The following is a 13955-nucleotide window of genomic DNA, read 5'->3' on the forward strand; positions in this document are numbered from 1 at the left end:
AGAGGAGAGGAGAGGAGAGGAGAGGAGAGGAGAGGAGAGGAGAGGAGAGGAGAGGAGAGGAGAGGAGAGGAGAGGAGAGGAGAGAAAAAAGAAAGACAACCTCCTCACTTCATCATGAACAGAGTCATCATTTCAGTGATTTTTTTCCCTTTCCTACACAGGCCAAATTTTGATAATTTATCTGTGAGCTTTACAGGGGGTGGAGAATTGCACAAATTCCACAAAGCTACAAATGATGCTAAATAGTTTGGTATCGTATATTTAGTTAAGGTAATGCATATTGAACAGAAATGTAGATGAGAAAATAGGCAATGTTTTTTGTTTGTTTGTTTGTTTGTTTGTTTTTTCAGAGGACTCAGTTGTTAAACAACTTTAGTATCTGTACAGGAGGCAGAGCAAGGTATTAGACTCCTTGCCATTTCAGATTATCTATCAATAAGTTATTTACCAAGACATCTGATTGTCCCCTAATTAGTGAAAGACCTAATGAGCTGCAAACAGCAAACTAAAAGGAACACCAGCAGCCTGATTTAGAAGTCCATAATGAAGTATGACGGAAGCTGTTCGGTAAAATAAGGACTGCAAAAGAGAAACCATTTGTAGAGTTGGAATTACTTTGGCTGGGCACATGACAATAATAAAGGAAGAATCCTAAAATCTGGCAGCAGTTGAGAAAGAAGAATTTGGAACCACTTTTTATAAAGCTCCCAGAACTGGACCTCAAGGCAAAAGGAGAAATTAGACTTTGCCTTTGCAAGTTAGCACTGCTGTATGGAGAAAACACAGATAAGAAAGGGTAAAATAGGGAAAAAATTGTACCTGCTCAGAGTAGAACTGCTTATGCCAGGGAGCATAGAAGAAACCTTTTATCGCTTTCACATGTTAACGGCCCAAAAAGGGGAATGCTAGTCAAAAATGAGTATAATACTATTTATTCATTTTCAGCAGAGGAGAAGTGGAAGCCGTGGTATCTGGACACTAGAGTGTCCTTTGTTTTTGCTTCCTGAATTTCCACTATGGTGTGATGGATTTGGTATGGAGATTAGATAAGGAGGAAAATCTTCTACACAGTACCAAATACAGGGTCAATACTGCTTCCTTTCCTATGAATAAAAAATAAATACAATTTCAAGAATAAAGTGATACAAAATAATTAATTTCTCACTAATCTCTTTTGGGACAGTGCAAATAATACTGTTTCTTCAATAAAATAATGCTGCAATCGATATCATATCAATAATTAGTTCTTGGTGTTTCAATTTTCTGATTTCCCCAGTTTGTATATAATTTATCTTTGGTCACTGTGGGTACATCTAATCTAAGTGAATCATGAGAATATCATTTGCATCAAGACTAGAAAGAAGTTCACTGGCATTATACTTTGTTTTATATTTGATATCTATGTGACTTTATTTCTTCTTTTCCCTTCCCACTTCTATTTTCAGGTTTTGACCTAGTGAAGTGTGAAGATCCTGGCATACCAAATTATGGCTACAAGATCCGAGATGAAGGACATTTCATAGACACTGTCATTTTATATAGCTGTAATCCTGGCTATACAATGCATGGAAGTGGTCTTATGACCTGCTTAAGTGGAGATCGAAGAGTTTGGGACAAACCTTTGCCTGCTTGCATAGGTAATATGGGTTGTGATAGTGAAAGATTTCTGCTGTAGTTTCAGGAAAAAAAAAAAAAATACTATTTCTGTACTTTATATTATAATGGTATATACTGTACATAAGAAACCATTTACTGTGACCATCCAAGTATAACTTTTCTGGCTCTGAAATAGATGGCTAGCTAGCAGGATCTAGAAAATTGCTGGCAGCACTTCTGTCAATAGGGCAGTTTTTGATAAAAGCTTTGGTTCTGATGATATTGTGTATCATTGAGTCTGATATCTTGTCACAGACTATGGCATTATATAAATATTTAACAAGCTAAGCAAGCCACATCCTAAAACAAATTAATGTTTTCTTACCTTATCTTTTTACATCAGAAATTGCTTCAGAATCTCATTTCTATGAAGCTGATGCCATGCTACACTGGTGAATTATTTATGTTTGGTCCTAATACATTGTTGTTATGCTAGGATGTTCAGTCTGTCAGAGCTATGAGGTAGACCTTCCCTTTAAAGATCATGTCTTCAAGTCTCTAAAACTGTGTTTCATTACAACCATCATAAATGTTAAGTGGAGAAGTACTGTGTGAGGCGCACAAAATATCTCATCAGTATAGCTGTTGCCTATTGTACCTTCGCTAGGCAGTTTCTATCATCTGGTTTAGGTTTCCAGTCCAGGTCACAAGAAACAGTGACTTCTGAGTTCAACAAGTTTCACATGAAGTTCCCATGAACTTCAGAAAGCTCTTCTTACTTTCTTAGCCTTCTAATGCTTAGCTTTTGTATCTTCTGCCTGCTGCAGGCAGGCTACTGACTACTTTCAGCAAACTCAGCTGACCTGTAGAATCCTTGCTTGTTGCCTCTCTACTGTATTGTATTGCCACAGTCTCCATTCCACGAGCTACTTCTTGTTGAACACGTTCACAGACCTGCAGTCTGAAAAGGAGCAAGCTCCTTTTCTTTCAAAAGTTCAGCTTACCCAGAGGATAAGTGCCAGAAAAACGTCAGTGAACAGCATATATATGAGAATATATGTATGAGAATATATATATAAATGTATATGACAGGGCAAAATAACTCTTTCCAATTTTGATCAAAAGACATTCCAGATTTTCTATGCATTCAATTTCTCAAGCTTTTCAGCTTAATTGGTTAGCTTCCTTTTCATCTAAATTTGCCCTTTTTTGGAGAAGAGCCTTAATTAGTACTACCTTTGTCTATCTCCCCATTTAATTTAAATGAAATAATGACTCTAAGGTAATTTTCTATAATCTTTTCTTCTGTCTGTTTTCACCAACAGGTAAGAATCAGTTCAATCATACCTTTCTTAGTATGATGATCTATATCTGGGGTGTTGATATCTCAACCATAAAATATTTCCAAACAAAAGAACAAAAAAAATGTGTATATTCCAATCTGACCTGGACAAAGAGGAAGACGGGGAACCTAGGATCAAGTGAATCTAGAAGATTCCCATATTTTTGCTTGTAGAACACCTTTCACACCCCTTTTCCAAAATGTTTTTGACCAGTATGCGTTTTATTATGCTGAGAATTTATTTTACTGCATTGCTGCAATGAAATGATCTCTCCACTCCTGTATCTTTACCTTTATTTCCACTTTTCTTGATAACAAGATAGTCTTAATCTTCTATATTCCACTTACTATTGCTACCCTATCTTTTTTTTATTATTATTATTTTTTTATACTTTGACTTCGTACCTTGCATTACTAGATTTGTTTTCTGTGATTTGTTGCTAAGCTTTTGGAATCACTTGTATGAAAACCAATTTCTTGAGGATCTCACTTCATATCTAAGCGGAATTATGTCCTGTTACCAATAGAGTAATCACTTTTCATTTAGTATCTGGTGATAGAGTTTGTTCTTGCTTTCATTCAACCACAATGCTATCTTCCAATGTAGCTTTATCTCTTTATGTCTTTCAATTTGTTATTTTTCCTATCTTTAAAATCATACAAGGGGATTGCAAGGGTTTTCCATAGACTCACTCTTCCTGTTTCTCAATCAATAAACCACCTCTGAGGCATGTTAATTAGCTCCCTAAGAAGTCAAATGTAGACCATTGTCTCTCAATTCTCTCTGAAAGTCTTCTAAGGGTGCATCTTTCTAAACGAGTCTGTTAACTGCATTAGATTGTTACATTTGTTTCCTACTGTTCTGCACAAAAGAAAACTTATCATGAAGATTCCTAAAAATTCAGCTAAGCTTCTGCAGATTATTTCACTCTCTTTATTTATTTACTTAATAAGGTTTAGATATGTGGTCTTTTCTTTTTGCAGTTTTATCCCATGCTATCTGTTCTCTCTTCCTTCTCTGATTCGATAGGCTTCCTTTTCATCCTTTCTCTTAAATTGTAATGAACGTTCAAAGATTGCTTTCTTACCTAGACACACTTTCTTAATGTCTTCCTGTTTATATAGTTCTATTATTTTTTGCTTGCTGTATCTTGGATCAACATTTGATATTTGCTGCTGTCTTCAGTGACTTTTACATTCATCATTGTCTTTACTATCATTTCAATCTCATTTACCAAAAAAATCAAGCCCATAAATGCACATATTCAGCATATTCTACACCTAGTAATCTTCAATGATACATTGCTATATTGATCTTGGCATTCAATTTCATTTTCTAAGCCACAGCATAGAAAAAAAAATGAATTCCTGTAATTCCATCTTTAGAGGATTATAGGTCTTTTTTGATTGATAATTCTATTAATTATAATTATTTATTTTATATAGCATATTCTTTAAGATGGTGATTTTACAATATGCCCAATTCTGCATATTGAAAACTACCTTTTTGTTTATTTATTTATTTATTTATTTATTTATTTTTGTCAGAATCATGTTTGAAACTTTTTTTTTTTTCCCCAGTGAACATAACATATCCCCCTTAAGTTCACGACATGTATTCTGTTTCTGAAAAAGTCTTAGAATTTTAAAGCATATATGTCAATTAGTTTGAGTTTAAATAAGTTTGGTTTCACTGAGTTATTTTGAGTTATTTGGTAAATACAATAATGTATCAGTAATTTCTTTATATGCAGTTATCTGTTATGGTAATTATTGCAACTTATATAATTGAAATTACCTGAAAACTTAGAGAACAGATATTTGAAGAAATAGCTTTCTGCAGTGGTTTCCTAAATAATATGTAGTGATCTGAGTGACCAAACCAGCAGGATAGCTAAGTAAATCACTCACCTTGTTTCCTCTGCAGTTAGTTTCCATCTGTGTAACAATTTGGTTGTCAGCAATGACTCAGTGGCATGCATTTTGTTAGGAGTTGTTGCTTATAAATTATTTGGTTCCACTGCCATGTTTGTTCCATCATCTGTGTCTTACATGGTGATAGACAGCTGTGCTTGAACAGTTTCCCTCTGGTAGTGTTTTTTAGTGCCATTACTTGTGAAGCAAAGCTGTTAGGGTAGCTGAGGTAGGACTTCAGGAACATTATTTAACTGTGGAGTTACTGATGCTTTTTAATTCAATGGCACCTGACTGTTACACAGAGTTCCAGTTCCATTAGGTTACAACTTCATAGTGGCCAGATAATGGCATGATGCTCTAAACAAGCAAAGTAAGCAACATTTGATTCTGGATACTTTGTGCTGCAATAGGTCTCTCCAAAAAGTTAAGACAGTAGTTATAGTAGTAATGGTTAAAAACAAACAGTTCATACTTTCAAATCATAGCTTTCTGACTTACTGTCTCACCTATGGGTATATGGCATTTCAATTGTTAAATACCTAAGGAAATTGCAAGGCAATACCTAACTGCTTTATTATTTAATTAAACTTAAAGATATATAGAAATAAGTTCAAACCATTAAACTGAAAGCATTTTGATACTAGGACAAGTGAGAAAGTGATTTTAATTACAAAATGAAAGTGTGTAAAGTCTGAATTTCAGCACTCAGTGTTACTTAGGAAAGACAAACATGTTCAATGAGATGTTACTGAAACCTCCTAACACTTTGCTTTTTTGCTGTCTTGCTGATGCTAAAATTGTGCTTTTGTAGTCTCAGTTCATATTGAAATACTCTGTAAAGCATCTTAATCACATAAGTATGATTTATTACTTTATAGCAAGTCAGGAAAGAGATTGTTATATGTGCATTTTTAACTTGTGTACATATCCTGGTTTGTATGCAAATGTACTGGTTTATAATGTTACTTCAGAGAAATTATGTTACCTGTTACCTTGTTAGAAGATGTAGAGATATGAAACAGAAAAAAAAAAATTGAAATGCAAGTATTATGGTCTACTTAAAAATAATCAATGCAATCCTTATTTATTTTGTAGCTGAGTGTGGTGGACGAATTCATGCTGCCACATCGGGGCGCATTTTGTCCCCAGGTTACCCAGCACCATATGACAATAATCTTCATTGCACTTGGATTATTGAAGCAGATCCAGGAAAGACAATAAGGTACATGCTTAATTTCAGTACTTATTGTTTACTTTAGTATTTTGTAAATTATATTCTATGCCTTATATACTCACACTCTTCTACATTTTTTTGTTGTTTATTGACACCTTCTTATAGTAATAAAGTTGATGCTTGTCATGCTGGCATTTATGAGTACCACTCCTCTAGGGAACCTCTGTAAGTAAATTGTACAGGGGACACCTAGGCATCTAATTCTTAACTGTGAATTCCGATAGATAGTATAGCCTATAAATCATCTGTGTTGAACTGCTATGTGTTTTTCTAACTGTAAACAAGCTAAGTGCCAAGCTGTCAGATGTGGTTTCAAAATTCTTCCCTTGACTCATTGTAATGCCATTTTTTTATATATATATATCTTACTGTCACATTCAATGTAACAACTTGTTGTAAATAAAATATAATTATTCAACAATTTCTTTCTTGAATAAATTACTTCAAACAAACCTAAAATGCCTGAGTCTCTGCCAGGAGTGCGTGGACATCAGGCATCTTGGACATTGTTGGTTATCTAGTAGGAGACTTTGTCATGGATGCTTTGTTGTGATGAGGATTTGACAATTAATAGCAGCATAAGAAAAGATAAGCCCTTTGTATACAACTCTGACAGGCTTTAATCTTTTATTCCTGCTCACTTCCATCATATTATTAAAATTTATAACATTTTGAAGTATGCAAGTATCATATTTTCCCCATAATCAGTTGAAGTAAGACCATCAACATCTCAGAAAACTTTGAGAATAAACAAATTTAAGAGAAATAACAGGGCTTTAAAAAGAAATTTGCACAGGACTGAGAGAATGTTTAATACATAAGGACTGGTAGATTTCTCCACATGAACCAGGCAGCATAACAGAAAAAAAATATGGAATAAGAAAATTACAAAAGGGAAGCACAAATGATGACTACTGAACACAATGAAAGTACATGCTAAGAACTGCATAGACATGCCAAGAATCTACATTTTTATTTCTGTAATAATTTATGGAAAACTAATGGAAAAATTCAAGAACTCAGGCAAAAGGAAAGAGGTAATACAAGAACTTTTAAAACAGTTTTTCCTCATCAGTTTATCTTGACAAGAAAGATTGTCATACTCTGCAGTTGACACGTAGCTGAATCACTCAAAGTGGAAGGAATATGGATATTTAAAGATTCTTTTAGCTCAGTTTTCCTGTAGTAACACACAATCAAAACTTTGAATTGTCAGATTCTTCTAATATTCAAGCTGATTTGTCCATTGATAACAGAAAGTTGAAATTAAAACAAGAATGTAACAAAACAAAAAAATCGAATCAATATAATTGCTGTCATTAAAAAGAGATTCTTGATACTAATATAATTAATGATATATAACTGAGATATATTACTTGAGCACATTAGCTATTTTGTTATTTTTGTGCAAAAAGTTAACAAAGAGTAAGCTATTTAATTATTTATTTTATGTGGACAAATGGCAAATGTAATTAAGAAATATCAACACATGAGTATTTAAAATAAAAAAGGGGGTTTTATATTTAGCTATTCAATTTCTTCAATGTTAAAAATATACAGAATTTGAAGTAAATGTACAGGTTTTGACTAATAACATAGCATTCCTGAACATATTTCTAAATCTAATATTTAATTTGGAAATAAATACATATTGGAGTATTCCAATATATTAATTTAATGTTTTATGGATGTTGGCATAAGCGAAAAATGGATTAATATAATTTTTACTTTTTTTAAAGAAAAACAAATGCCATACAGACTGAATTTCCTGTGCTATGTCCAGTAGCTACTGCTTTTTTCAGTTTCATATAATTCAGTTCAATCTGTGTTCTTGGTATCCGCATTTGAATAAATAAAGGTAATCTTTGATGAAAATATAGTTCTTATCCTTTAAAATATCTATGATAAAAAGAGGTTAATTTATAGAACGAGTGCTGTATCATAATGGTGTTTTTTTGTAATTAAAGCATTTGTATTACACAACAGTATTGCTCTTATGAGATCAGCTAACCGAACAAGAAAAATGGATAACGCTTCAGGACAACCAAGCCTTCCTGCGTCCTGAAACAGAAATAGCATTTCAAAACTAAGAACAGCTTGATTGCTTGGAGTTTTATGTAATTGTGTTTAATCAGTAATATACAGGGCTTTTACTTTTTCTTTGCAGCCTGCATTTTATTGTTTTTGACACTGAGGTTGCTCATGACATCTTGAAGGTATGGGATGGGCCCATTGAAAGTAGCATATTGCTTAAAGAATGGAGTGGCTCAGCCCTTCCAGAGGATATTCACAGCACTTTCAACTCATTGACATTACAGTTTGACAGTGACTTCTTCATCAGCAAATCAGGCTTCTCCATTCAGTTTTCAAGTATGTAAATATTTTTGTATCTCAAATGCAATATTATATGCAATATTTACATATATTATTCTTATCTGTGTGAATTGTTTCTCATTTTAGAACTTCCTCTGTCCTTACCAAAAGATTATATTATTTTAATCCGTATACTTAGGCAGATAGCTACAACTAAGGTAAATTATTTGGACTTGCTTTGTGTCAGTATGTTTTCTTATTCCTTGCTATGTATAGCAAAATCATGGCCAGTATTATATAATCAACATTGTCTAACAAGTCAAAATGGGTTTGCATATGCATGAGTTTCCTTCAGGGTTTTTAAGTATTCCCACCAGTGCTACCTAATAACATCTTACATTATTTAGTGTTCATATTTTCTGTTTATTTTTCTTTTTTCACTCACACCACCTAATGCATCATTTTATGACCTTAACCGCTGTTTATGTAAACAATTACACTGAATAATAAAATATATATAAAGATACTGAAATACATAAAAAAAAAACAATCTCTATGGAACTGATCACACATATTCAGGGCTAAAGTAACAGCCCTTCTGTATGCAGTATAATAAGATCAATATTGTAAAACTGAGTATGTGTGTTCAGTCACATGATACTGTGACTGAAGTGGTAAACACTGAGGGTAGGACTGCAAGGAGACCATTGTACCATTGTGCTGTTGTGCCATTGTACTGTTGTCTTTGACTCAGTCATTGCATCCTTATATGTCTAGCTCTGAAGTATGTAAGGTATGAACATACAAAAAGTATGAATTAATAAAACGTATGAGAGCAGAAGTATTATTTAAAACCTTCTCTGCAAGTGATATCATTCAGAAGTAAAGGGCACTAATAAGCTTTCAGTGACTATTTCTGCATGAGAAAATTTGCTTCTGGAATTTACTAGACTCTTAATAATGCATTTGAAACTTCCCTGTTTACTTTGTTTATTTTTTTCTGAATGTTGTGTCCCAAACCACAGACAGTTTAACCCTAAGACACCTGGTTAAAAGTATTCAAAATGATGAAAAAAAAGAGGACAATAAATGTTTCTAAAATTTCTGACCTGTGTGCTACACAATATGCTGTTTTCCATGTTGTTTGAAAAAGTTAAATTTTACATTTAAAGTGAAGGTTTTTTTTGTTGTTTGATTGTTTGTTTTTACTCTGTTAGAGTTAGCAAACGCATCTTACGTTACATCAAAAGTATCTATAATTTTATGCATACATTTTGAAAGGAGGAAAATATTTAAGCTGTTAGATTTGCCAACAAGTTAGTATGTATTCTTTGACCTTCAATGACACTTATAGTAAATAAGAAACAATGCCTTAAGGGTGAAGAACTGATTTTGTCATGTTAGCATACCTGATGGATACACTCGGTGATTATGCTGGCAATTGCAGTGTATGTCTTACCAGAATTAATTGGAGTTAGTGGTGAAGAACTGAATGTCTCAGCTAAAGTAAAGAGAAAATAATATTAAAGTTTCATTCACCCTGCTTGGCAAGCAGAATGTTTTCCTTATTTTTTTTTGAGTGTATAGAGTAAAAAATAGGATTTAAGAAATATGTTAAAGTCAATGTTAAATTATTTCATCTAAAAATGAGGGCTTAGTTTATTTAGTCTCCTTGAGGCAATAAGCACACTACTGTGGCCTTGATCTGTAAAGGATTTGAACTGATTAAACTATGCATATGTAGGATCTTTGCATGCTTTACTATTCATGTGTTCAAACTATATATCAGTTTATAGTAAAGCTGCAAAGAATGTTGAAAATTTAGTTCTTTAGTAGTTTCTAACTGAATGAATAATAATAATAAAAAAAAGTATTAAGTTGCTTGAACTTCTCTGGTAATTGCAGATGATGCAGATGTTTCACTATAAGTCTATGAAGGTAACTGCTCTAGTTTTGAGTCTCTGTGTCTGTCACTTGATAGATTTTCAGGTGATGCTTTAATTAATGAGCATATTGTAATTAAACATGAATTACAAAAAGTAAACTTCAGATGCAGAATTGCACAGGCTTGGAAAACCTTCAGGAATCTGGAATTCTGACACATGCAACTTCGGTATGGCATGTTAAATGGCATGCATCTGTTATGCAATTGGAATGAGTGTCTATGTCAATGAATATCCACTTACAGCATCACAGGAAGGATATACTTCTGAGAGTATCAGGCCAAATGAACAGTTTAAAATGAAAGCATTGAAATGCTAGCCTCCAGTTGAGAATTTATTTTGCAGTGCTGCAAAGGTGCTCATTACCTGCTTTCTATACTTTGCAGCAAGAATGCTGTTGTTGCATCTGTCTAAAAAAGATGCACTGTTGAAGTACAGTTTGAGGTAGATCAGAAAACAATCACCTATGAATTACTTACTGTTGATTGTGCATGTACTTAGATGTGCTTTTAAGGGAAAAATGTAAATGGCTGAAGCTCATAAAACATTTGAACGCTATTAAAAGTGCCTTGTCTTGCCCAATCAGCTCAGCATGCAGAGCATGAGGACATGAACTGACAAGAATGATTATGTTAATTGTAATCAGCCTAATGCTTTTCATTAAAACCTAATTACCATTTAATCATGCGTAAAAGGACAAAAAAAATGGAGTTCACTGTACAAAACTGACCTTTACTCTAGGGGTTAAATACATTTAAACTATGTATTACAAGCCAGAGATGTCAACCAACTCTTTCTTGTCATGATACAGAAAGTGAACACAAGAAGGGTATAGATATATTTGGTAATTGTCTTACTTTTCCCAAAGAAACACAGTTACAAGCAGCAAAAATAAAATAAAATAAAAAATTAAAAAATCAAATCTAATTTAATCATTAAAAATAAGTTTTCTAACCTGGCTTAATTTTGTCCTAAGTGTCTAAGGTAAATGCGATAAACTTCCTTTTGAAATTTCCTTTTTTTTTTTTTTTTCCCTCTTTTTCTTCCATCACCTGTAAGTCTAGTTACAGAAATGCATATTAAATTTAAAAATTCTAGACATCTAAGGGTCAATGATATGAATCCTACCATAAGGTTACAGAATCATAAAATCATAGACTATGAGTTGGAAGAGACCCACAAGGATCATCGAATCCAACTCCTGGGTCCACACAGGACCACCCCAAAAATCAGACCATGTGTCTGAGAGCATTGTCTAAACGCTTCTTGAACTCTGCCAGGCTCAGTGCTGTGACCACGTCCCTGGGGAGCTTGTCCCAGTGCCGAACCACCCTCTCGGTGAGGAACCTTTTCCTAACACCCAGCCTGACCCTCCCCTGTTGCAGCTTGGTGCTGTTTCCTCAGGTCCTAATAAAATCATAGAATGCAATAGGTTGTGATTAATTGCCTTATCACAGGTATCTATTTCTGTTTGAGGTACTGTAGAATATCCCATCTGGTGTCCATCTGCCACTCCAAAAGGTCATATACCCATAAGTCCTTGGTCATATCTTTCAGTGCTGTGCCTGTGCCCGTTACCTTGGATATTGTAAGGCATCTCAAACGAGACTAGCCATCTATATTGAAGCAGATCAATCTTGCTTAAACTCTAGACTTTTGAAAGAAATTGGATCCAATGCTTTCACATTGCTTTTATTGACCTGGATCTTGTTTCACTAAGAACTTATTTATTGTATGGTTATACAATTTGTTTACCTGATATTAACAAGTACCAGTAGAAGTAGCAGATGACAGGAACGCCATTGTCAGGCAGGGATTAGTCGTATTGCCATTCTTACAGACTCAGCTTTATTTCAATAATACCTAACACAGCAGCTCTCCTCCAACAGTCTAACAGAGTAAACATTCCTGAATAAATCATTCTGTTAACAATACAAAGAATCAGTTATGGCAATAAAAATTAAAAACAGCAGCAACAACAACAACAAAATTATAGCAATCAGTCAATTAAAACAGTTATTTGGAAATTTCTGTTTCTGATGTTGACACATCTGTTGATATCTTTCTTCCCCTGAAAAGAACTTAAGCATCAGTTGTTCTAATTTTGATAGCTCCTAATAACATTGTGCTTAATTTGACATCTATTTAAGCAATAATATCTGCTTATGTCCAGCTTGTAATTCCATTTGATCACTTGTCTGTTTACAGATTTTTTTTATGGGAACTGCGTTACATATCTTGAACTGTTAGGGTACTCTTGTCTTGTAAATTGTTCATTTATTGCTGAGATAAATTTTAGTTACTTCCCTAATGGTTTGAGCAACTGTATTTAAGCACAAGCGTTTCAGTGACAAAATTTTCATTGCTAGGTTTCATCATGAGAAGAAAAGGGATTTAGCACAAAAATACATTTTAGAATAGATTTAAATGTGCATATATACTAACTAATTTTTTGAGTTCAAAGAAAATAAAATGCATTTAGACATCTCTTGGTAAAGTAGTTAAGCAGTTGGACGCCCTTTTGAAGTTTGTAATTTAATCGTACTCCATAGTTCAGTCTTTTGCTTTCTGTGGTGCTATAAATGTTGCATTACATGCCCACAATAACAGTTTCATTAGCACGGAAAATAATTTGTATCCATCATCTAATCCATAGCCTGGTAAGGCATCCTCAGCCTCATAAGAGGCAGCAGTTCTTCATTTGGTTCCTGTAGAACTATGCAAAAATGAAGTCTGTAGGTTACTTTGGTTACCTCCTTTAAACTTGTGGGCTTTTGTACTTCAGACTTCAAAAAACAGGTGGAATTAGCATTTATGGTTTTTTTGTTTGTTTGTTTGTTTGTTTTTTGTTACGGTACTGGACAGTGCAAGACATTTACTGATTTTCAGTTGCTAGTGTGCATGTTTATGTATGTTGCATAAGATGCTTGTTAGAGACTAAATACTATTCTTTCACCGATGGAAGTGGTTGTTAGTCTGAAATTGCTGCAAATCCTATGTACAATGTCTCAGTTTTGATATGCCAAAATCCTTCTCAAATTTATTATGCAAGTACTCATGTCAAAACACATGAAGCTTCTGCATGACCTGCAGTTTACAAACCTAATTCCCAAGATTTCATTATTTTTATTACTACATAGAGTAGGAAAAAAAAAAAAAGAAAAAAGTCTGCAGCAAAACACTGAAGCAAATGGCTTACTAGAGGCATGATACAAACAGTATAGATGAAGGTGATGATTTTTTTTTTCTTGTACAACAGATTACAAGGTAAACAAACTGATCAAAGATGAAGTGTCCTTCAGATGAAAGATAAATTAGGCACAGCTCTAACATATTAATCACAAGGCTACAGACACACCAATAATACAGTGGGTCATACTCTCAAAAACAGTACCCTATTGATTTTCAGTGAAGTTTTAAATTAACTGTAGAAAATGTAGTTTGGGGGCCAAATCCAAAACAAGATCCAAATTGGCATTCTGGAAGATTATTAAATTCAAAATAGAGAAGCTTAACGCAGTGGCTGCTGACATATGGAGGTCTGAAAACTCCCTAGGCACCTTTTTCTTTCTTTCTTTCTTTCTTTCTTTCTTTCTTTCTTTCTTTCTTT

At 33.6% G+C, this 13955-nt stretch overlaps 1 protein-coding gene across 2 annotated transcripts in view; it reads left to right on the forward strand.

Annotated features, from left to right (window-relative positions):
* Positions 1 to 13955, forward strand: part of CSMD1 (CUB and Sushi multiple domains 1) — a 1151643-nt gene that overhangs the window by 926205 nt on the left and 211483 nt on the right. For both annotated transcript variants that reach the window (XM_035319885.1, XM_035319886.1), the window contains exons 24-26: positions 1446 to 1637; positions 5951 to 6077; positions 8257 to 8459. In XM_035319885.1, the coding sequence (XP_035175776.1) occupies positions 1446 to 1637; positions 5951 to 6077; positions 8257 to 8459 (522 nt within the window). The remainder of the gene's footprint in view (positions 1 to 1445; positions 1638 to 5950; positions 6078 to 8256; positions 8460 to 13955) is intronic.

This window comes from Oxyura jamaicensis, chromosome 3, assembly GCF_011077185.1.
Source record: "Oxyura jamaicensis isolate SHBP4307 breed ruddy duck chromosome 3, BPBGC_Ojam_1.0, whole genome shotgun sequence".
Taxonomy (NCBI): domain Eukaryota; kingdom Metazoa; phylum Chordata; class Aves; order Anseriformes; family Anatidae; genus Oxyura; species Oxyura jamaicensis.